The sequence below is a fragment of the Schistocerca americana genome, chromosome 5, assembly GCF_021461395.2.
Source record: "Schistocerca americana isolate TAMUIC-IGC-003095 chromosome 5, iqSchAmer2.1, whole genome shotgun sequence".
Lineage (NCBI taxonomy): Eukaryota > Metazoa > Arthropoda > Insecta > Orthoptera > Acrididae > Schistocerca > Schistocerca americana.
The window spans coordinates 388555511-388581813 of NC_060123.1; the positions used below are offsets into that span (position 1 = coordinate 388555511).

General features: G+C 42.4%; 1 protein-coding gene across 7 annotated transcripts in view; it reads right to left on the reverse strand.

Annotated features, from left to right (window-relative positions):
- Positions 1-26303, reverse strand: part of LOC124615425 (cap-specific mRNA (nucleoside-2'-O-)-methyltransferase 2) — a 310465-nt gene that overhangs the window by 29214 nt on the left and 254948 nt on the right. For all 7 annotated transcript variants that reach the window (XM_047143304.1, XM_047143300.1, XM_047143301.1 and 4 more), the window contains one exon: positions 7175-7349. In XM_047143304.1, the coding sequence (XP_046999260.1) occupies positions 7175-7349 (175 nt within the window). The remainder of the gene's footprint in view (positions 1-7174; positions 7350-26303) is intronic.

The following is a 26303-nucleotide window of genomic DNA, read 5'->3' on the forward strand; positions in this document are numbered from 1 at the left end:
TAGGGGTGCGGGGTGTCGGTGGGGTCAGGAGGTTGATGGAGTCAGGTGAAAGGTTTTGTAGGGGGCCTAAGATTCTGAGGATTCCTTGAAGCTCCGCCTGGACATCAGGAATGGGATTACCTTGGCAAACTTTGTATGTGGTGTTGTCTGAAAGCTGACGCAGTCCCTCAGCCACATACTCCCGACGGTCAAGTACCATGGTCGTGGAACCCTTGTCCGCCGGAAGAATGACGATGGATCGGTCAGCCTTCAGATCACGGATAACCTGGGCTTCAGCAGTGGTGATGTTGGGAGTAGGATTAAGGTTTTTTAAGAAGGATTGAGCGGCAAGGCTGGAAGTCAGAAATTGCTGGAAGGTTTGGAGAGGGTGATTTTGAGGAAGAGGAGGTGGGTCCCGCTGTGACGGAGGACGGAACTGTTCCAGGCAGGGTTCAATTTGGATAGTGTCTTGGGGATTTGGATCATTAGGAGTAGGATTAGGATCATTTTTCTTCGTGGCAAAGTGATACTTCCAGCAGAGAGTACGGGTGTAGGACAGTAAATCTTTGACGAGGGCTGTTTGGTTGAATCTGGGAGTGGGGCTGAAGGTGAGGCCTTTGGATAGGACAGAGGTTTCGGATTGGGAGAGAGGTTTGGAGGAAAGGTTAACTACTGAATTAGGGAGTTGTGGTGCCAGAATGTGTTGCTTGGAATTTTGAGGTTGTGGAGGGAGTGGAGCTGGAAGTGGGAGACTGAGTAGGTGGGAGAGAATGGGTTTGTGTGCAATGAGAGGTGGTTGAGGTTTGCTGGAAAGGTTGTGAAGGGTGAGTGAGTTGCCTTTCCGGAGGTGGGAAACCAGGAGATTGGATAGTTTTTTGAGGTGGAAGGTGGCATGCTGTTCTAATTTGCGGTTGGCCTGTAGGAGGATGCCTTGAACAGCCGGTGTGGATGTGGTAGAGGAAAGATTGAGGACTTTTATTAAGGATAGGAGTTGACGGGTGTGTTCATTGGCTGAGTTGATGTGTAGGTGAAGGATTAGGTGGGTGAGGGCAATGGATTGTTCAGTTTGGAACTGGTATAGGGACTGATGGAAAGAAGGGTTGCAGCCAAAGATGGGAACTTTAAGTGTGAGGCCTTTGGGGGTAATGCCAAATGTCAGACAAGCCTGAGAAAATAAAATATGGGAGCGTAACCTGGCTAGGGCAAAGGCATGTATGCGGAGGGAATGTAAATAAAACTTAATGAGGTCGTTGTGGGGGTGTTGTGAGGGTGACATGGTATAAGAAGGTGGAAAGTGTAACATGAGGCTGAAATGAAAATGAAAATATATGGGGAGAGATAAAGGTGAACTGGAAAGCAACTGGAGATCTGGCGTGAAAAAAGGTGAAAAAGTGTTGGTTAAAGCTGGGGTACGTTGATCCTGTGGTGAACTTGGGTTGGTAGACAACGATGTGCACAAAGTTTAGGTGGTTGTGTTGCCGCCAAAACACGTGAAAGGGTGGAGAAATTTGGGAAAATTTGGAAAAAAAACTGCGTGTAAATGTATTAAAAGGAGTGGTTTTGTGGTGGCAGATTATGAAAATGAGGCTAACAATTGTCTGACGAGGAACCAATAACGTTAAAATCTGTGGGAAGCGGCTAAAAATGATCAGTATGGGGGAAAAACGGAAATGGAAATAAAGCGAAAGTTATTAGAACTAGCCGAAATGGTTGTTTAATAGCTGAAAGGAACTGTTTGTGAACTGGAAACAGTGGATTTTATTGCAGCGGTAGTGTTGAAAGGGGAAAAAAATATTTTTTGGTTATGGTTTGGAAGTGGGTTACGTCTTATTGAGTATATATAGGCGGGATGATATTGTATAGTAGATTACGGTAAAAAGGAGAAGGTGAATACAAAGTGAAACTAGTGGCAAAAACAGAAAGAGAAAATAAGCCGACAGAAAAGACTTCGAAATGCAACAGTGACAATAACAAACGTAATTGTTGGGTTCAAATTAATGATATGGATATAATAGAGGGAAACATTCCACATGGGAAAAATATATCTAAAAACAGAGATGATGTGACTTAACAATCGAAAGCGCTGGCAGGTCGATAGACACACAAACAAACACAAACATACACACAAAATTCAAGCTTTCGCAACCAACAGTTGCTTCATCAGGAAAGAGGGAAGGAGAGGGGAAGACGAAAGGATGTGCGTTTTAAGGGAGAGGGTAGGGAGTCATTCCAATCCCGGGAGTGGAAAGACGTACCTTAGGCGGAAAAAAGGACAGGTATACACTCGCACACACACCCATATCCAAGCACACATACAAAGACACAAGCAGACATTTGTAACGGCAAAGAGTTTCGGCAGAGATGTCAGTCGAGGCAGAAGTACAGAGGCAAAGATGTTGTTGAAAGACAGGTGAGGTATGAGCGGCAGCAAATTGAAATTAGCGGAAGTTTAGGTCTGGCGGATAACGAGAAGAGAGGACACACTGAAGGGCAAGTTTCCATCTCCGGAGTTCTGACAGGTTGGTGTTAGTGGGAAGTATCCAGATAACCCGGACGGTGTAACACTGTGCCAAGATGTTCCCATCTCTGGCTGCAACCCTTCTTTCCATCAGTCCCTATACCAATTCCAAACTGAACAATCCATTGCCCTCACCCACCTAATCCTTCACCTACACATCAACTCAGCCAATGAACACACCCGTCAACTCCTATCCTTAATAAAAGTCCTGAGTCTTTCCTCTCCCACATCCACACCGACTGTTCAGAGCATCCTCCTACAGGCCAACCGCAAATTAGAACAGCATAGCCACCCTCCACCTCAAAAAACTATCCAATCTCCTGGTTTCCCACCTCCGGAAAGGCAACTCACTCACCCTTCACAACCTTCCCAGCAAACCTCAACCTCCTCTCATTGCACACAAACCCAGTCTCTCCCATCTACTCAATCTCTCACTTCTAGCTCCACTCCCTCCAAAACCTCAAAAATTCCAATCAACACAATCTGGAACCACAACACCCTAATTCAGTAGTTAACCTTTCCTCCAAACCTCTCTCCCAATCCGAAACCTCCGTCCTATCCAAAGGCCTCACATTCAGCCCCACTCCCAGATTCAACCAAACAGCCCTCGTCAAAGATTTACTGTCCTACACCCGTACTCTCTGCTGGAAGTATCACTTTGCCACGAAGAAAAATGGTCCTAATCCTACCCCTAACGATCCAACTCCCCAAGACACTATCCAAATTGAACCCTGCCTGGAACAGTTCCGTCCTCCGTCACAGCGGGACCCACCTCCTCTTCCTCAAAATCACCCTCTCCAAACCTTCCAGGAATTTCTGACTTCCAGCCTTGCCTCTCAATCCTTCTTAAAAAACCTTAATCCTACTCCCAACATCACCACTGCTGAAGCCCAGGCTATCCGTGATCTGAAGGCTGACCGGTCCATCATCATTCTTCCGGCGGACAAGGGTTCCACGACCGTGGTACTTGATCGTCGGGAGTATGTGGCTGAGCGACTGCGTCAGCTTTCAGACAGCACCACATACAAAGTTTGCCAAGGTAATCCCATTCCTGATGTCCAGGCGGAGCTTCAAGGAATCCTCAGAACCTTAGGCCCCCTACAAAACATTTCACCTGACTCCATCAACCTCCTGACCCCACCGACACCCCGCACCCCTACCTTCTACCTTCTTCGTAAAATTCACAAACCCAATCATCCCAGCCGCACCATTGTAGCTGGTTACCAAGCCCCCACAGAACGTATCTCTGCCTACGTAGATCAACACCTTCAACCCATTACATGCAGTCTCCCATCCTTCATCAAAAACACCAACCACTTTCTCGAACGCCTGGAATCCTTACCCAATCCGTTACCCCCGGAAACCATCCTTGTAATCATTTATGCCACTTCCTTATACACAAATATTTCGCACGTCCAGGGCCTCGCTGCGATGGAGCACTTCCTTTCACGCCGATCACCTGCCACCATACCTAAAACCTCATTCCTCATTACCTTACCCAGCTTCATCCTGACCCACAAGTTCTTCACTTATGAAGGCCAGACATACCGACAATTAAAGGGAACAGCCATGGGTACCAGAATGGCCCCCTCGTACGCCAACCTATTCATGGGTTGCTTAGAGGAAGCCTTCTTGGTTACCCAGGCCTGCCAACCCAAAGTTTGGTACAGATTTATTGATGACATTTTCATGATCTGGACTCACAGTGAAGAAGAACTCCAGAATTTCCTCTCCAACCTCAACTCCTTTGGTTCCATCACATTCACTTGATCCTACTCCAGATCCCATGCCACTTTCCTTGACGTTGACCTCCACCTGTCCAATGGCCAGCTTCACACGTCCGTCCACATCAAACCCACCAACAAGCAACAGTACCTCCATTATGACAGCTGCCACCCATTCCACATCGAACGGTCCCTTCCCTACAGCCTAGGTCTTCGTGGCAAACTAATCTGCTCCAGTCCGGAATCCCCGAACCATTACACCAACAATCTGAAAACAGCTTTCACATCCTGCAACTACCCTCCCGACCTGGTACAGAAGCAAATAACCAGAGCCACTTCCTCATCCCCTCAAACCCAGAACCTCCCATAGAAGAACCACAAAAGTACCCCACTTGTGACAGGATACTTTCCGGGACTGGATCAGACTCTGAATGTGGCTCTCCAGCAGGGATACGACTTCCTCAAATCCTGCCCTGAAATGAGATCCATCCTTCATGAAATCCTCCCCACTCCACCAAGAGTGTCTTTCCGCCGTCCACCTAACATTCATAACCTCTTAGTTCAGCCCTATGAAATCCCCAAACCACCTTCCCTACCCTCTGGCTCCTACCCTTGTAACCACCCCCGGTGTAAAACCTGTCCCATGCACCCTCCCACCACCACCTACTCCAGTCCTGTAACCTGGAAGGTGTACATGATCAAAGGCAGAGCCACGTATGAAAGCACCCACATGATTTACCAACTGACCTGCCTACACTGTGAAGCTTTCTATGTGGGAATGACCAGCAACAAACTGTCCATTCGCATGAATGGACACAGGCAGACAGTGTTTGTTGGTAATGAGGATCACCCGGTGGCTGAACATGCCTTGGTGCACGGCCAGCACATCTTGGCACAGTGTTACACCGTCCGGGTTATCTGGATATTTCCCACTAACACCAACTTGTCAGAACTCCGGAGATGGGAACTTGCCCTTCAGTATATCCTCTCTTCTCGTTATCCGCCAGGCCTCAACCTCCGCTAATTTCTAGTTGCCGCCGCTCATACCTCACCTGTCTTTCAGCAACATCTTTGCCTCTGTACTTCTGCCTCGACTGACATCTCTGCCGAAACTCTTTGCCTTTACAAATGTCTGCTTGTGTCTGTGTATGTGCGGTTGGATATGGGTGTGTGTGCGCGAGTGTATACCTGTCCTTTTTTCCCCCTAAGGGAAGTCTTTCCGCTCCCGGGATTGGAATGACTCCTTACCCTCTCCCTTAAAACCCACATCCTTTCGTCTTTCCCTCTCCTTCTCTCTTTCCTGATGAAGCAACCGTTGGTTGCGAAAGCTAGAATTTCGTGTGTATGTTTGTGTGTCTATCGACCTGCCAGGGCATTCGGTTGGTAAGTCCCATGTTGATAAAACGGTTGATAATAAATTTAACGTAATTGAATTGAATAGAAGAACACACTACTTCTGACCCCACTCTATCACAATTTACACAGACATTCTCTAACATGAGACATTTCATAGAGACATGAATCAGGAATTATGTTGTGCACTTTACATGTATACGAGGTGTGGCTAGAAAAAAAACCGGACTAGTACTGGTGAAACAATAAAACGAATGCAATATGGCTGAAAGTCGCGTGGCCTGTCACGTGACTCTCGCTCCGCCTACTGCTTGAGTTTCATCTGCCTCCTGCACTCAGTCTGCCCGTGGCGTCAGTTTTAAGTAGTTGACTTTTGTCTGTGCGTCGGAAAATGTTGAGTGTACAGAAAGAACAGCGTGTTTACATCAAATTTTGTTTCAAACTAGGAAAATCTGCAAGTGTAACGTTTGTAATGTTACAACAAGTGTACGGCGATGATTGTTTATCATGAACACAAGTGTTTGAGTGGTTTAAACGATTTAAAGATGGCCGCGAAGACACCAGTGATGACACTCGCACTGGCAGACCATTGTCAGCAAAAACTGATGCAAACATTGAAAAAATCGGTAAACTTGTTCGACAAGATCGCCATTTAACAATCAGAGCGGTGTCTGAGTTAACAGGAGTTGACAAGGAAAGTGTTAGGCAGATTCTTCATGAAAGTTTCAACATGAACAAAGTGTGTTCAAAAATGATTCCAAAGTGTCTCACAATTGAACAGAAGGAACGCCGAAGAATGATTTGTTCTGACATCCTGGAAAACATTGAAAGTGATCCCACCTTCTTACAAAATGTTATTACTTGCGATGAATCGTGGTTTTTTACTTACGATCCCGAAACTAAACGCCAATCGATGCATTGGAAAACTCCTGGTTCTCCACGACAAAAAAAAGCATGAATGTCAAAATCGAAATTCAAGGCAATGATGACTGTTTTTTTTTTTTTTTTTGACATCAAAGGGATTGTGCACATTGATTGGGTACCAGAGGGACAAACAGTGAATCAGCATTACTACATTAGCGTCCTGGCTACCCTATGTGAGCGAGTACGGAGAAAACGGAACGATTTGTGGAGAAAAAAGTCATGGATCTTTCACCAAGACAATGCCCCAGCTCACAGTGCGTTGTCAGTGAAGACGTTTTTGGCAAAACACAACATTCCCATCTTAGATCATCCACCCTACTCACCTGATTTGGCCCCCTGTGACTTTTTTCTTTTCCCTAAAGTCAAGTCAGCTGTGAAAGGAACTAGATTTGAGACTGTTGAAGCAGTAAAAGAAAAAGCGATGGAAGAAATGTATGGACTTACCGAAAATGATCTGCAGCATTGCTATGAACAGTGGAAAATTCGTATGGAGCGGTGTAGAGACCGAGGAGGAGAGTACATTGAAGGAGATAACATGAAATTGTAAATAAATGTTTTTTCCAGCATCAGTCCGGTTTTTTTCTAGCCGCACCTCGTAAATGTATCAATACATTTATCTCAAAACGTATCAACAATAGAGTATCACCATAAATAGTTCACATACAGTTATACTTACCACAAAGAACACTAATAGGTACAAGGGCAAGAACAGCTTGCTTTAAACCTTCTTTATCTAAGCGACCCATTTCATTTGCAATGTCTTCAATACAGGAAACCAGAGTGTGACTGCCAGAGCGATAGCCACAAAATATAACTGCACAATCCTGTTTGTGAGGTTTAATAAACCCAACCTGAAAAAAGGGAAAAATTAAAATTTCATATCAAGCACTTCCTTGGTGTATGGATTACAAAAATATCAGTCATAAATAAATAGTGACTGAAATTCCACATTTCCACTTAAATATGAAACAAACATTTATTCACATAAACCCAGAAATAAATATTAAACTGCCAATGAGTACATATGATGTCTATAATCGAAGTATTTAATTGCTCACAGTTTGGTCACAAACAGACAAAAATGACACTGCACTCCAGTCTATAACATGACATATGCCCTGTGTCAAGATAGGAGTCTACCAAAAAGATAATATCTTTCATGAAAGAAAATATGCTCTGTTTAAAATAGAAAACTACCAAAAAGATAATATCTTTCATGAAAGAAATGTTCACTTACACATGAATCAAAAGTAAAAGAATAACTGAAAAACTAGTACTTCAGAACATACCGGAAACAAATTGATGCGATTCTCAGAAAAAAATATGGGGCTATATAAAAAGTGAAAAACAATGACTGTCAGAATACTTTAATTTCCTCCTGGCAGACAGCACTTGTTCAAGTTAGTAGTTGGAGAGTGGTGTAGTAGTGTTCGCAGCTAAGTACATTTCCATCTCCATTAACTGAGAAGTTCATCTCATCTGCATACTGGGCATTTAACAGACAATCAGTAACATTTTACATCAATAATAGCCAACAAATCTATTTAAATATCTATGATTAACAATTTCACAACTACTTCAGTGGCACAAGCTGGTGTAAAATGTTGCTATTGTGACAAACTTAAACTTTTATTGAAATAGTTGCAAAAATTTGAGGAATTTAAATCTCATTACTGGAAATAAATTCCAAAATACTGACTTCCCACTCTCTCTTTTTATCTTGGATCACCCAATGCTCATGAGCTGTATGAGACAGCGAGCAATTAAGACAGTTAATACAATGATCTGGCATGAAACACCAACTGCAAAAGGAAAAATCCTTTTTTTTTCCAACACAATAGATCTGAAATGTTTTAACTCAAAGATGAAACAATGCATAATCCATACTGTTTTGTCTTCAGGGCCTAATAAAAGACTTACTTAAAGTAGTCATAGGTGGTGAGCTATTTTCCCCCTGTGAGCAAGTGGCCTTTTTAAGCCATCCTGTAGCTAGATAAACTTCTTTATGGGGTAGATCCAATGACACTCATTTTACTACGTTTCTGAATTTTAAAGATGGATGATGAGAAAATCTACAAAAACCTAGCAGTGAATATAAGTGAAGGATCAGCAGTAGATGTTACCTGCAACAACACTTTTACCAATGCTTTCGTGAAGATACTTAACTACAGAGCACTTTCATCAGCAAAATGTAGGAATGTAGAGTAAATAAAACATAACAAGTGGCAAATTTTAACTACAACATTACAAAAAGGATAAATTGCTACTCACTACATGGAGGAGGCATTGCGTCACAGGCAACCACAATGGAAAGATTGCTAAGCATTTAACCATTCAGACAAGAAAGTCTTTTGGACATAGCTGGGCCACAGCGGCAGGAGGCAGTGGCTAATGTGTGCTTTTTTTGTCCACTTCTATGTGGTGAGTAGCAAACTATTCTTTTCATAATACTGCTGTTATTCCATTCTGGACTTTATGCTGTTTGAAGCCACATTTTTAGCTAAGGTTCAATTTATGTAGTGATGTCAAAAGGTTGTATGATGAATTGAAGATCAGCATACCGACGCATCCAAATAATTTCAGGTTGCTGGTCACTGCATATCTTTTTTTGCTGCCGACTATCTTCTTAAGACTTAGTGTTAGCATCTATTATAAGTACTGAGGTGTACAAGATGGTGCCCACTGAAAAATGCTGTGACACGATGCTTGTAAACAGGCAAAAGTAAATAGTTCATCATGTAAAAACTGTCAGAAATGGGTTCTAAATGGAGTTCTATATGTGAAGTGAAAATTTTGGCTTCATGAAACGTGTGAGAAAATTTGCTTAAAATTTATCAGCGAAAATATTCACTGGTCATGGTTTGAAAGTTTGCAGGACAAAAACACAAAACTAGCTTCCACAGTGAGTTTGCAGGAAAAAATTATTAAAGTGCTTTGTAGTGACATTGAACTTTTAAAAGCAGAATTAACAGTGCATAAGCAAGGCATGAAACATGGCAAAAATGTGGATAAGAAACATATTTGGTAATAAAAATGGCAAGATTGAAACTGTACCTAAGAAAGAGTATGCTTGAGTCCATAAATGGACGAATTACAAATTATTGTAACTGAACATAGAAATACCAAAGATATATGCCTCAAAGAATGTAGGCTTAAATTCTTAGTAAAATTGAAACTTTCAAATAAGTCAACAGCTTTTGTAGATTTGAGAAATCACATGGAGGCTCTTGAATACTTGCTCGTTCTGATATAAAATATGAAATAAGAAATGATTTTATTCATTTGAATGAAGAGAGTATATCTGAAAGCTAGTGTTATCGAGTTGAGGACCCTAACTGTCACAGAAGTTTCAATTTATACAGAACCAGAAAAAGCTACAATTGAAGCTTTTCTGGTGAAATTTCACTGCCTGCTTGAAAACCTCAGTATAGAAAAAGGGAAAAAAAATGATAGCAATAACTGCCGACTTCAATATTAATATCATAGTTGCAAGCAATGACATGTAAAAATTCACTGACTTAATGAAAAACTTTGGCTCCAAAGTAAACTTCATTTAAAACACTAGAGTAAATGCACAGTCATAGACCTGTACTGATAATATTCCAACTAATTATATATTGAAGATGTTTAAATTTCATATATCTCTGACCACTGTGTATTATTCATTGAACTACCAAAAATTAATAAGGAAATTTCATGTAACAAAAGGCATATGGAAAGGAACTTCAATGAAAAATTTCTGTTATATTTAGAAATATGTTCGGATAGGCTGAATTGCCTTACAACAGCTGTAGTTTGAGTAATAGTAACTTTAACATGTTTTTAAATAACCTCCTTGAAATGTTTAATGAAACTTTTCCATTTAGTACAACATGTGACAAAGTAACTAATAAACTTAAATGGTAAACTCAGTGTATAAAACTTTCTAGCGCCAGGAAGAGGAAACTCCACAATGAACTGAAATATAATTAAAACAGACTTTTACTGAGTAAGTTCATCTTTATAAAGCCATATTTAAAAATACTGTGAAGGCAGCCAAACAAATGGCAAACAATAAGTTGACTGTGCAACATAAAAGTAAGATAAAACCAGTGTGGTCTGTTGTCAAATCAGAGTTAGGTGTGAAAGTTAGCAGTAATGAAGTATTTAGGATTAAAGTAGATGATAGCTTTACTTTACACCAGCTCAAATATCAGAGTGTTTAAATGAATTTTTCATAAATGTGGCAACATTATAAAAAGTAAAGTTGCCACTCACAATATAGCTGAGATGCTGAGACACAGACAGGCACAACAAAAAGACTGGGACAGGCTTTTTGTTGTGCCTATCTGTGACTCAGCATCTCCGCTATATGGCGAGTGGCAATTTTCCTTTCGATAATATTGTTACATTCCATCCTGGATTTTCCATTGTTTGACTTCATAAATGTGGCACTTCCATCCTGGATTTTCCATTGTTTGACTTCATAAATGTGGCAAAGTCAGATGTTGATGCAACAGAGTCTCAGAGCAAAGTTAATCCCTTTAGACTGCACCAAAAAGCTGACTATCTTAAGGATTATAAAAAGTCACAATAAAAGATGTAGAAAATGTTATACTACCATTCAAAAATAAAAACTATGTTGCTTGGGATGGGATACCCACTAAAGTGATTAAAACAGTGTGTGACACAACAGCACCTCCCCTAACTAAAATATTCAACCAAACTTCTCACAGGGATGTTTTCCTGATGTTTTGAAGTAGGCCAAAGTCAGACCTCTGTTCAAGAAAGGGTGAAGGGAAGACATGGGAAACTATCATCCTACATCTAGTCAAAAGTGTTAGAAAAAGTAACTCCAAACTAGATCAAAAATTTTATTGTAAAAAATGATATTATTAAAAGTAACCAATTTGGATTTTCTTCTTCTTCTGTAGTGGTCAATCCAAGGATTGGTTTGCAACACCTAGAATGGCAGCTTGACACCATTCTGTGTGTCTTTCAGCTTTTCTCTTCATTTCTTTATAGATGTTACATCCCACATCTTTCACAATTTGATCCATGTACCTCAGCTGTGGTCTTCCTCTTGGTCTTTTTCCCTCAACATATCCCTCTATGATTGTGTTCAGAAGTCCTTTATGTCTTAATAGATGGCCTGTAAATTGCACTCTTCTTTTAACAATGAAACTCCAGAAGCTTCTCTTCTCACCTGCTCTTTCCAGAACCACTTCGTTTGTGACCTTGTCGATACATTTGATTTTGAGCATGCGTCTATAGCACCACATTTCAAAAGAATTTAGCTTCTGATCTTCCTCTGTCCCGAGAGTCCATGTTTCACACCCATAGCATGCCACACTACACACATATGATTTCAAAAATCTTTTCCTGATTTCAAGGCTGATGCTCTCAGATGTTAACATGTTTTTCTTCTTGTTAAAAGCAGCCTTTGCTTGAGCAATTCTACTTCTCACTTCTGCCTTGCTCCTTCCATCCCTGGTAATATTACTGCCCAGATAAGTAAATTTATCAACTTGTTCAAGAAGTTCATTGCCTACATGAACTTGGACTTTCACTTGATTTTTTTTTGTTGCATGCCATTACTTTTGTTTTTGCTTTATTAATTCTCATATTATATTCTTCCCCCATAACTTTATCCATTCTATTCAGTAGGACTACAAGATCTTCTTCACCTTCAGCTAGGGCAGCTATTTGGATTTTAACCAGGAAATGAATGCTCTGGATGCAGTGAATAACTTTATTGAAAAGATATTGGATCAGAGCAGTAAAGTTGCAGGTATCTTCTGTGACCTCATAAAAGCATTTGACTCTGTGAACCATGGCTTGCTTATCTACAAATTAGGCACATAGGCGTTACAGACATTGCTCTAAACTGGCTCACATCATACAAACACAAAAGAAAACAAATGGTAACTATCACTTCTGATACAGTGAATTATTACTCTAAATGGAGTACAGTGTCACAAGACATGCATCAAGGCTCTATTTTGGGGCCAATCCTGTTCCTATTCTATGTAAATGACTTACCCATGAATATAAATTCCCCATCAGTTCTGTTTGCAGACAATACTTCTGTTGGAATAGGACTGGAATAGGTGGTGGTGGGAGGGTGCATGGGACAGGTTTTACACCGGGGCGGTTACAAGGGTAGGAGCCAGAGGGTAGGGAAGGTGGTTTGGGGATTTCATAGGGATGAACTAAGAGGTTACGAAGGTTAGGTGGACGGCGGAAAGACACTCTTGGTGGAGTGGGGAGGATTTCATGAAGGATGGATCTCATTACTGGGCAGGATTTGAGGAAGTCGTATCCCTGCTGGAGGGCAACATTCAGAATCTGATCCAGTCCCGGAAAGTATCCTGTCACAAGTGGGGCACTTTTGTGGTTCTTCTGTGGGAGGTTCTGGGTTTGAGAGGATGAGGAAGTGGCTCTGGTTATTTGCTTCTGTACCAGGTCGGGAGCGTAGTTGCGGGATGGGAAAGCTGTTGTCAGGTTGTTGGTGTAATGCTTCAGGGATTCCGGACTGGAGCAGATTCGTTTGCCATGAAGACCTAGGCTGTAGGGAAGGGACCGTTTGATGTGGAATGGGTGGCAGCTGTCGTAATGGAGGTACTGCTGCTTGTTGGTGGGTTTGATGTGGACAGACGTGTGAAGCTGGCCATTGGACAGGTGGAGGTCAACATCAAGGAAAGTGGCATGCGATTTGGAGTAGGACCAGGTGAATCTGATGGAACCAAAGGAGTTGAGGTTGGAGAGGAAATTCTGGAGTTCTTCTTCACTGTGAGTCCAGATCATGAAGATGTCATCAATAAATCTGTACCAAACTTTAGGTTGGCAGGCCTGGGTAACCAAGAAGGCTTCCTCTAAGCGACCCATGAATAGGTTGGCGTACGAAGGGGCCATCCTGGTACCCATGGCTGTTCCCTTTAATTGTTGGTATGCCTGGCCTTCAAAAGTGAAGAAGTTGTGGGTCAGGATGAAGCTGGCCAAGGTAATGAGGAAAGAGGTTTTAGGTAGGGTGGCAGGTGATCGGCGTGAAAGGAAGTGCTCCATCGCAGCGAGGCCCTGGACATGCGGGATATTTGTGTATAAGGAAGTGGCATCAATGGTTACAAGGATGGTTTCTGGGGGTAACAGATTGGGTAATGATTCCAGGCGTTCGAGAAAATGGTTGGTGTCATTGATGAAGGATGGGAGACTGCACGTAATGGGTTGAAGGTGTTGATCTACGTAGGCAGAGATACGTTCTGTGGGGGCTAGGTAACCAGCTACAATGGGGCGGCCAGGATGATTGGGTTTGTGAATTTTAGGAAGAAGGTAGGGGTGCGGGGTGCCGGGGGGGTCAGGAGGTTGATGGAGTCAGGTGAAAGGTTTTGTAGGGGGCCTAAGGTTCTGAGGATTCCTTGAAGCTCCGCCTGGACATCAGGAATGGGATTACCTTGGCAAACTTTGTATGTGGTGTTGTCTGAATGCTGACGCTGTCCCTCAGCCACATACTCCCGACGATCAAGTACCACGGTCATGGAACCCTTGTCCGCCGGAAGAATGATAATGGACCGGTCAGCCTTCAGATCACGGATAGCCTGGGCTTCAGCAGTGGTGATGTTGGGAGTAGGATTAAGGTTTTTTAAGAAGGATTGAGAGGCAAGGCTGGAAGTCAGAAATTCCTGGAAGGTTTGGAGAGGGTGATTTTGAGGAAGAGGAGGTGGGTGCCGCTGTGACGGAGGACGGAACTGTTCCAGGCAGGGTTCAATTTGGATAGTGTCTTGGGGAGTTGGATCGTTAGGGGTAGGATTAGGATCATTTTTCTTCGTGGCAAAGTGATACTTCCAGCAGAGAGTACGGGTGTAGGACAGTAAATCTTTGACGAGGGCTGTTTGGTTGAATCTGGGAGTGGGGCTGAAGGTGAGGCCTTTGGATAGGACAGAGGTTTCGGATTGGGAGAGAGGTTAGGAGGAAAGGTTAACTACTGAATTAGGGTGTTGTGGTGCCAGAATGTGTTGCTTGGAATTTTGAGGTTGTGGAGGGAGTGGAGCTGGAAGTGGGAGACTGAGTAGGTGGGAGAGAATGGGTTTGTGTGCAATGAGAGGTGGTTGAGGTTTGCTGGAAAGGTTGTGAAGGGTGAGTGAGTTGCCTTTCCGGAGGTGGGAAACCAGGAGATTGGATAGTTTTTTGAGGTGAAGGGTGGCATGCTGCTCTAATTTGCGGTTGGCCTGTAGGAGGATGCTCTGAATAGCCGGTGTGGATGTGGGAGAGGAAAGATTGAGGACTTTTATTAAGGATAGGAGTTGACGGGTGTGTTCATTGGCTGAGTTGATGTGTAGGTGAAGGATTAGGTGGGTGAGGGCAATGGATTGTTCAGTTTCGAACTGGTATAGGGACTGATGGAAAGAAGGGTTGCAGCCAGAGATGGGAACTTTAAGTGTGAGGCCTTTAGGGGTTATGCCAAATGTCAGACAAGCCTGAGAAAATAAAATATGCGAGCGTAATCTGGCTAGGGTGAAGGCATGTTTGCGGGAGGAATGTAAATAAAACTTAATGGGGTCGTGGTGGGGGTGTTGTGAGGGTGACATGGTATTAGAAGGTGGAAAGTGTAACATGAGGTTGAAATGAAAATGAAAGATAAAAATATAAATATATGGGGAGAGATAAGGGTGAACTAGAAAATGACTGGAGATCTGGTATGAAAAAAGGCGAAAAAGTGTTGGTTAAGTTGATCCTGTGGTGAACTTGGGTTGGTAGACAGCGATGTGCATGAAGGTTAGGTGGTTGTGTTGCCGCTAAAACACGTTAAAGGACGGAGAAATTCGGGAAAATTTCGAAAAAACGTGTAACTGTATTAAAAGGAGTGGTGTTGTGGTGATAGATTACGAAAATGGGGCTAACAATTGTAAATAATGACGTAAAAAACTGTGGGGAGCGGCTAAAAATGATCAGTGATGTGCGAAAAACGGAAGTGGAAATAAAGTTAAAGTTATTAGAACTAGCCGAAATGGTTGTTTAATACGTGAAAGCAGCTGTTATTGAACTAGAAACGGTGGATTTTATAGCAGCGGTATTGTTGAAATCGCAAAATAAAAACTTTTTTGGTTATGGTTTGGAAGTGGGTTACGTATTATAGAGTATATATAGGCGGGATAAAATTGTATTACGGTAAAAAGGGGAAGGTGAATACAAAGTGAGACTACTGGTAAAAACAGAAAGAGAAAATAAAGAGAAAATAAGACGACAGGAAAGATTTCGAGATGCAACAGCGACAATAACAAACGTAATTGTTGGGTTTTTATTTATTTATTTATTATCATCCCAATGATCACATTTGTGATATAGGATTTGTCAGGGTACATTTTAACAACTATATAATATCTTTACAAAATTTGTATCTGTGCTGAATTCATATTAATTTATCTTATGTTTAATACAATATACAAGTAATAAGTGTTTTTATAACATAATTTATTATGCACTGATGTAATTTCATTTGTCACATTAACTTAACCATATATTTTATACAGTTGCGCAGAGATATTCGCTTATGCTGTAATAGCATTTGTCAAGCATGTGGTTCTTTAGAACAGTTTTAAATTTATCCTCATATTCCAGCTCTTTGATATGTTTTGGTAGTGCATTAAAAAGTTTGATGCCTTGATTACATACATGTTTCTGGCTTCGGGTCCTTGTTACAGCTTGTATGTGGAGATCTTTACATTGCCGTGTACCGTAATTATGGAAGTCTGTATTGACTTTCATTTTGTCCTGATTTCTTTTGATCACCAACAGACATTTCAGAATGTATAATGATGGAATTGTTAAAATTTTCAATGCTTTAAAAAGGGGCCTACAATGTGTTTGAGGTGGGCTGTGGGTCATTATCCGAATAGCACGTTTTTGTAATTTGAAAATCTCATTTAGACGACAATTTGTTTTTCCCCAGAATACTATCCCATAGGATGCAATGGATTGAAAATAGCCAAAATATACTAACCTGGTACAGTCATTACTACAAACCCTTGAAATTATTCTAAGCACAAAACATGCTGAATTTAGTTTTAGTGCTAAGTTCACCACATGGTCCTTCCAATTAATCTTCTCATCAATGTGCATACCCAGGAATTTTGCACACTGTACTCTTTCAAGTTGTTTGCCCTCCATGGTGGGATTCAGGTCGCCCTGTTCACTTATTTTTCCATATTGCACATAATTAGTTTTTTTTTGCATTCAGTGTTAGCTTGTTAGCACTAAACCATTTTTGTATATCTTGTAGGACATGGTTCACAGTACTGTGCAATGACTGCTGCGTATCACTAACTATTAAACTAGTATCATCAGCAAATAACATGATTCTAGCTTTTCTCTCTGACACCTGAATATCATTAATGTAAATGAGGAACAGCAAGGGGCCTAATACACTTCCTTGGGGTACACCTACTGTGACCTCCCTTGGATCTGATCTTAGTTTAATTTTTTGATTAATATTTGGTGCTGTAATTTCAACCACCTGCATCCTCTTTTCCAGATAAGACTCAAACCACGTTTTTACCAGTCCTCTGATACCTATAGCTTCAAGCTTTTTCAAAAGTATGCTGTGGTCAACAGTGTCAAAGGCTTTTGACAAATCTAGATTTATCCCAACTACACTATTTCCCTCTTCCAATTTAGTGATTATTTCTTTTGTGTATTCTAGTACAGCTGTTTCGGTACTTCTCCCAGCTTGAAATCCATGCTGATTACCGTTTATCAGGTTGTGCATATTAAGATAATGTGTGACTCTATATTTCATTAGTATCTCTAAAACTTTAGAGAAAGTTGAGAGGCGTGAGACAGGTCTGTAGTTTTCTATTTTAAGTTTATCACCCTTTTTTAACAGGGGAATTACTTTAGAAATTTTCAGTTTTTGTGGAAACACGCCCTCAGCCATTGATAAGTTTGCTATGTGCGCCAATGGTTTCGCTATCTGATTAGCTGTTTTCTTTACTAATATTATTGGCACCTCATCTACTCCAGCTGACATCTTGGACTTCAGACTTTTAATCACTTTTAAAACTTCCTTTTCGTTTGTTGGAACTGCCATCATACTGCTGGCTGCCTTGGGTGCTTCAATCTTAATCTGCTCCCCAAGATTCCTGCTTAATGTCTGGGGTACATTTAAAAAGTAATTATTTATATAATTAGGCATGGCATATTTATCTACCATTTTATTCTCCTCATCTTCTAGAATAATTTCCTTGTCTTTGGTAGGTACCCCGGTTTCTTTTCTCACAATTTCCCATGCTATTTTAGTTTTATTTCTGGACTGTTTTATTTCCATATTATTACTTAATAACTTTGCATTTGCAATTACTCTGCGGTATATTTTCCTATACCGCTTTACATATTCTATAAAATCAATATTTGTACACTCCCTCAACTCTGAATTCAGTTTTTTCATGTTTTCACATGATTTCTTAATTCCAAGAGTCATCCAAGAACTTGATTTTACGTATCCAGTAGACTTGATTCTGGTCAGTTTCTTTGGAAAACACATCTCAAAGTTCATCATATAAATCAATGCAAATACACTATATGCCTCATCTGTACTTGACTGTTTCATAACATCTAACCAATTTTCATTTTCTAAGATACTTATGAACTGATTACAGCTGTCCACAGAGAAGTTTCTTTTGTAAATATTATTTACACCTTTATCTTCCTTCGACCTTAAAGGGATTTCAATGGTGAGAGCATTGTGGTCAGACAATCCTAAATCTATGTTTGTTACCTCTATGTCAGTTTCTGACATATTTGAGAAAATGTTATCTATGAGGCTATTGGAGGTGTTTGTTATTCTAGTTGAATTGTTTATGTGTGGTGACATGTTGAAACTCTTTAATATGTCCAAAAATTGTCTTTTTTGTTGACTTTCAACTAGAAGATTAATATTGAAATCACCACAAAGAATAATCACAGTTTCTTTTTTGTAAATAGTATTTAGCAACAATTCTAATTTATCAAAAAAGACTTCTATGTTTCCACACGGTGATCTATACACTGTTATGACTATGACTCTTTTCATCAGGCCATATAGCTGGACGGCACCTGCTTCAAAACACTTTTCAATACTTAAGTTCTCTGCTTAACATCTCTTCTTAAATTCTAACTCTTGTCTAAGGTAAATACCGACTCCACCACCTTTTGCAATTTTCCTACTATAATTATTTGCCAGTTTAAATGGATTAATATGAATACTACTAATTTCTTGGTCCTTACACCAATGTTCAGTAATACACAAGACATTAGGTTGGGTGTTACTTACTGCTATTTCAAGTTCACAATATTTGTTCTTGAGGCACTGCACATTTAGAGTCATAATCTTTAGAACAGGGGAGTGAGCACTGGTGGTATTTCTCCTTTCGTTTAACACTGTTATCTTGGAGTTTTCATTATGGCTGGATACCAAAAATCCTGTTGTACCACAGGTTTCTTGTTTCTGTTGCTTTTCCTACTTGAAGTGGATGATGCTGACTGATTGTTTATACTAGCTGTGGCAACTGATGACATTTTAATATTTACAATAGCAGATGATGATGTTTTTAGTGCTTCAGCAAATGTTGCTCTTGTTATGGTTTTCATTTCTTCTGCTTCTGCCCTCATTTGGAGTGGGATTTTAGGGAACTTTTCTACTGTTACGCGGCTTATTTCTTCTAGTATCTTTTCACCCATCATCTTTTTTCCATAATAGTTCCTGTGCTGTCCATGCCTCGTGAAATGATTTCTCACTGAGCTGTTTGCATCCACACTTAAAAGCACAGCAGATCTTCCTGAATTTATTATTTGTTGACTTTATTTCTTTGTTTACACATGATTCCTCGATTAGATCATGTCTATGTGGCACACTTACAACGAGAACCTTTAAATTTAGATCTGACAGCTTTTTTAGAGTTCTGGTTTTTTAGAGTTGTTTGAAGTGCCCTTGTCGCTAGTTGGCTTTCATTTTTGTATATGTCATTTGCTCCACCTATTAGCACACAGCATGTTCCAGTCTTAACTAAGTTTTCACAACTATTTACTATTTCATTAAGGGGAGCACCAGGTTTGACAGTGGCTGTTACTCTGAATTGCGACTGCCGATCATTTATTATTTGTGCACACCCTTTGCATGACTATCACCTAATACACAGACCTGATATTTGTTGTTCTCCAGGAGCCCTCGTTCTGTCGTTTTTATAGTACACTTTGGAGAAACATTTCTCTCGTTAGAACACACAGATGATCTAGATTCACTTTCATATGTCTTATTTTTTGATTTCATATTTCGTCCTGTCGTGTCTTTATTACCCGTTTTTCTTTGCACTCTATTTACTGACGATGTCAAACCGCCTACAAGATTTCGTTTACTACTAGCAGAAGTTTTGTTTGAAACGAAAATTGCCGGTATGTTTTCATTACACTCGTTTTTTAAATCATCATAATTCCGCTGCTTTATCAGTTCCTCTAACTTATTTACGTAACGATTTGCAAGCACAAGGTCTCGCTGAAGTGATGTAGTAACACTTTCTTCTATGCAGTTATCGTATCTTGACAAAGCTACCGTTAGTAGATCGCAGCATTCCAAGCCACAGTCACATTTCGCGTACCATTCTTCCGTTCCCGCGAAACACTTTGTATGAATCCATTTTTGTGACACTGCACATAACTTGATACCTTTCGTGATGTAGTTATTGCACCTTATACAATTTATACTCGATATGTAGCCATTTACCGTGGAACTGTTTATACACACTTCGACATGCGACGCCATCTTTTTGCCTATCAAATTAATGATATGGTTATAATAGAAGGAAACATTCCACGTAGGAAATATATATCTAAAAACAAAGATGATGTGACTTACCAAATGAAAGTGCTGGCAGGTCGACAGACACACAAACAAACACAAACATACACACAAAATTCAAGCTTTCGCAACAAACTGTTGCCTCATCAGGAAAGAGGGAAGGAGAGGGAAAGACGAAAGGATGTGGGTTTTAAGGGAGAGGGTAAGGAGTCATTCCAATCCCGGGAGCGGAAAGACTTACCTTAGCGGGAAAAAAGGACGGGTATACACTCGCACACACACACATATCCATCCACATATATACAGACACAAGCAGACATATTTAAAGCCAAAGAGTTTGGGCAGAGACGTCAGTCGAGGCAGAAGTGCAGAGGCAAAGATGTTGTTGAATGACAGGTGAGGTATGAGTGGCGGCAACTTGAAATTAGCGGAGATTGAGGCCTGGTGGATAACGGGACGAGAGGATATATTGAAGAGCAAGTTCCCATCTCCGGAGTTCGGATAGGTTGATGTTAGTGGGAAGTGTCCAGATAACCCGGACGGTGTAACACTGTGCCAAGACGTGCTGGCCGTGCACCAAGGCATGTTTAGCCACAGGGTGATCCTCATTACCAACAAACACTGTCTGCCTGTGTCCATTCATGCGAATGGACAGTTTGTCACACTTAAAGTTCCCATCTCTGGCTGCAACCCTTCTTTCCATCAGTCCCTATACCAGTTCGAAACTGAACAATCCATTGCCCTCACCCACCTAATCCTTCACCTACACATCAACTCAGCCAATGAACACACCCGTCAACTCCTATCCTTAATAAAAGTCCTCAATCTTTCCTCTCCCACATCCACACCGGCTATTCAGAGCATCCTCCTACAGGCCAACCGCAAATTAGAGCAGCATGCCAACCTTCACCTCAAAAAACTATCCAATCTCCTGGTTTCCCACCTCCGGAAAGGCAACTCACTCACCCTTCACAACCTTTCCAGCAAACCTCAACCACCTCTCATTGCACACAAACCCATTCTCTCCCACCTACTCAGTCTCCCACTTCCAGCTCCACTCCCTCCACAACCTCAAAATTCCAAGCAACACATTCTGGCACCACAACACCCTAATTCAGTAGTTAACCTTTCCTCCAAACCTCTCTCCCAATCCGAAACCTCTGTCCTATCCAAAGGCCTCACCTTCAGCCCCACTCCCAGATTCAACCAAACAGCCCTCGTCAAAGATTTACTGTCCTACACCCGTACTCTCTGCTGGAAGTATCACTTTGCCACGAAGAAAAATGATCCTAATCCTACCCCTTACGATCCAACTCCCCAAGACACTATCCAAATTGAACCCTGCCTGGAACAGTTCCGTCCTCCGTCACAGCGGCACCCACCTCCTCTTCCTCAAAATCACCCTCTCCAAACCTTCCAGGAATTTCTGACTTCCAGCCTTGCCTCTCAATCCTTCTTAAAAAACCTTAATCCTACTCCCAACATCACCACTGCTGAAGCCCAGGCTATCCGTGATCTGAAGGCTGACCAGTCCATCATCATTCTTCCGGCAGACAAGGGTTCCACGACCGTGGTACTTGATCGTCGGGAGTATGTGGCTGAGGGACTGCGTCAGCATTCAGACAACACCACATACAAAGTTTGCCAAGGTAATCCCATTCCTGATGTCCAGGCGGAGCTTCAAGGAATCCTCAGAACCTTAGGACCCCTACAAAACCTTTCACCTGACTCCATCAACCTCCTGACCCCACCGGCACCCCGCAAACCTACCTTCTACCTTCTTCCTAAAATTCACAAACCCAATCATCCTGGCCGCCCCATTGTAGCTGGTTACCTAGCCCCCACAGAACGTATCTCTGCCTACGTAGATCAACACCTTCAACCCATTACATGCAGTCTCCCATCCTTCATCAAAGACACCAACCACTTTCTCGAACACCTGGAATCCTTACCCAATTTGTTACCCCCAGAAACCATCCTTGTAACCATTGATGCCACTTCCTTATACACAAATATCCCGCATGTCCAGGGCCTCGCTGCGATGGAGCACTTCCTTTCACGCCGATCACCTGCCACCCTACCTAAAACCTCTTTCCTCATTACCTTGGCCAGCTTCATCCTGACCCACAACTTCTTCACTTTTGAAGGCCAGACATACCAACAATTAAAGGGAACAGCCATGGGTACCAGGATGGCCCCTTCGTACGCCAACCTATTCATGGGTCGCTTAGAGGAAGCCATCTTGGTTACCCAGGCCTGCCAACCTAAAGTTTGGTACAGATTTATTGATGACATCTTCATGATCTGGACTCACAGTGAAGAAGAACTCCAGAATTTCCTCTCCAACCTCAACTCCTTTGGTTCCATCAGATTCACCTGGTCCTACTCCAAATCGCATGCCACTTTCCTTGATGTTGACCTCCACCTGTCCAATGGCGAGCTTCACACGTCCGTCCACATCAAACCCACCAACAAGCAGCAGTACCTCCATTACGACAGCTGCCACCCATTCCACATCAAACGGTCCCTTCCCTACAGCCTAGGTCTTCGTGGCAAACGAATCTGCTCCAGTCCGGAATCCCTGAAGCATTACACCAACAACCTGAAAACAGCTTTCGCATCCCGCAACTACCCTCCCGACCTGGTACAGAAGCAAATAACCAGAGCCACTTCCTCATTCTCTCAAACCCAGAACCTCCCACAGAAGAACCACAAAAGTGCCCCACTTGTGACAGGATACTTTCCGGGACTGGATCAGATTCTGAATGTGGCTCTCCAGCAGGGATACGACTTCCTCAAATCCTGCCCAGAAATGAGATCCATCCTTCACGAAATCATCCCCACTCCACCAAGAGTGTCTTTCCGCCGTCCACCTAACCTTCGTAACCTCTTAGTTCATCCCTATGAAATCCCCAAACCACCTTCCCTACCCTCTGGCTCCTACCCTTGTAACCGCCCCCGGTGTAAAATCTGTCCGATGCACCCTCCCACCACCACCTACTCCAGTCCTGCAACCCGGAAGGCGTACACGATCAAAGGCAGAGCCACGTGTGAAAGCACCCACGTGATCTACCAACTGACCTGCCTGCACTGTGACGCATTCTATGTGGGAATGACCAGCAACAAACTGTCCATTCGCATGAATGGACACAGGCAGACAGTGTTTGTTGGTAATGAGGATCACCCTGTGGCTAAACATGCCTTGGTGCACGGCCAGCACATCTTGGCACAGTGTTACACCGTCCGTGTTATCTGGATACTTCCCACTAACACCAACCTATCCGAACTCCGGAGATGGGAACTTGCTCTTCAATATATCCTCTCTTCCCGTTATCCACCAGGCCTCAATCTCCGCTAATTTCAAGTTGCCGCCACTCATACCTCACCTGTCTTTCAACAACATCTTTGCCTCTGTACTTCTGCCTCGACTGACATCTCTGCCCAAACTCTTTGTCTTTAAATATGTCTGCTTGTGTCTGTATATGTGTGGATGGATATGTGTGTGTGTGCGAGTGTATACCCGTCCTTTTTTCCCGCTAAGGTAAGTCTTTCCGCTCCCGGGATTGGAATGACTCCTTACCCTCTCCCTAAAACCCACATCCTTTCGTCTTTCCCTCTCCTTCCCTCTTTCCTGATGAGGCAACAGTTTGTTGCGAAAGCTTGAATTTTGTGTGTATGTTTGTGTTTGTTTGTGTGTCTGTCGACCTGCCAGCACTTTCATTTGGTAAGTCACATCATCTTTGTTTTTAGATATATATTTCCTATGTGGAATGTTTCCCTCTATTATAACTATATATATATGAAATAAAATCTAACACTTAATTACCCCTTGCTCAAATTATCTTTTCATATATATATATATATATATATATATATATATATATATATATATATATATATATATATATATATATATATATATGAATGAGATGAGGTGACTTACCAAACGAAAGTGCTGGCAGGTCGATAGACACACAAACAAACACAAACATACACACAAAATTCAAGCTTTCGCAACAAACTGTTGTGTCATCAGGAAAGAGGGAAGGAGAGGGAAAGACTAAAGGATGTGGGTTTTAAGGGAGAGGGTAAGGAGTCATTCCAATCCCGGGAGCGGAAAAACTTACCTTAGCGGGAAAAAAGGACGGGTATACACTCGCACACACACACATATCCATCCACACAAATACAGACACAAGCAGACATATTTAAAGACAAAGAGTTTGGGCAGAGATGTCAGTCGAGGCAGAAGTACAGAGGCAAAGATGCTGTTGAATGACAGGTGAGGTATGAGTGGCGGCAACTTGAAATTTACGGAGACTGAGGCCTGGTGGATAACGGGAAGAGAGGATATATTGAAGAGCAAGTTCCCATCTCCGGAGTTGGGATAGGTTGGTGTTAGTGGGAAGTATCCAGATAACCCGGACGGTGTAACACTGTGCCAAGATGTGCTGGCCGTGCACCAAGGCATGTTTAGCCACAGGATGATCCTCATTACCAACAAACACTGTCTGCCTGTGTCCATTCATGCGAATGGACAGTTTGTTGCTGGTCATTCACACATAGAATGCGTCACAGTGTAGGCAGGTCAGTTGGTAAATCACGTGGGTGCTTTCACACGTGGCTCTGCCTTTGATCGTGTACACCTTCCACGTTACAGGACTGGAATAGGTGGTGGTGGGAGGGTGCATGGGACAGGTTTTACACCGGGGGCGGTTACAAGGGTAGGAGCCAGAGGGTAGGGAAGGTGGTTTGGGGATTTCATAGGGATGAACTAAGAGGTTACGAAGGTTTGGTGGACGGCGGAAAGACACTCTTGGTGGAGTGGGGAGGATTTCATGAAGGATGGATCTCATTTCAGGGGAGGATTTGAGGAAGTCGTATCCCTGCTGGAGAGCCACATTCAGAGTCTGATCCAGTCCCGGAAAGTATCCTGTCACAAGTGGGGCACTTTGGTGTTTCTTCTGTGGGAGGTTCTGGGTTTGAGAGGATGAGGAAGTGGCTCTGGTTATTTGCTTCTGTACCAGGTCGGGAGGGTAGTTGCGGGATGCGAAAGCTGTTGTCAGGTTGTTGGTGTAATGGTTCAGGGATTCCGGACTGGAGTAGATTCGTTTGCCACAAAGACCTAGGCTGTAGGGAAGGGACCGTTTGATGTGGAATGGGTGGCAGCTGTCGTAATGGAGGTACTGTTGCTTGTTGGTGGGTTTGATGTGGACGGACGTGTGAAGCTGGCCATTGGACAGGTGGAGGTCAACATCGAGGAAAGTGGAATGGGATTTGGAGTAGGACCGGGTGAATCTGATGGAACCAAAGGAGTTGAGGTTGGGGAGGAAATTCTGGAGTTCTTCTTCACGGAGAGTCCAGATCATGAAGATGTTATCAATAAATCTGTACCAAACTTTGGGTTGGCAGGCTTGGGTAACCAAGAAGGCTTCCTATAAGCGACCCATGAATAGGTTGGCGTACGAAGGGGCCATCCTGGTACCCATGGCTGTTCCCTTTAATTGTTGGTATGCCTGGCCTTCAAAAGTGAAGAAGTTGTGGGTCAGGATGAAGCTGGCTAAGGTAATGAGGAAAGAGGTTTTAGGTAGGGTGGCAGGTGATCGGCGTGAAAGGAAGTGCTCCATTGCAGCGAGGCCCTGGACGTGCGGAATATTTGTGTATAAGGAAGTGGCATCAATGGTTACAAGGATGGTTTCTGGGGGTAACGGATTGGGTAAGGATTCCAGGCATTCGAGAAAGTGGTTGGTGTCTTTGATGAAGGATGGGAGACTGCATGTAATGGGTTGAAGGTGTTGATCTACGTAGGCAGAGATACGTTCTGTGGGGGCTTGGTAATCAGCTACAATGGGGCGGCCGGGATGATTGGGTTTGTGAATTTTGGAAGAAGGTAGAAGGTAGGGGTGCGGGGTGTCGGTGGGGTCAGGAGGTTGATGGAGTCAGGTGAAAACCTGACAAAGAGTTTGTCTTTAAATATGTCTACTTGTGTCTGTATATGTGT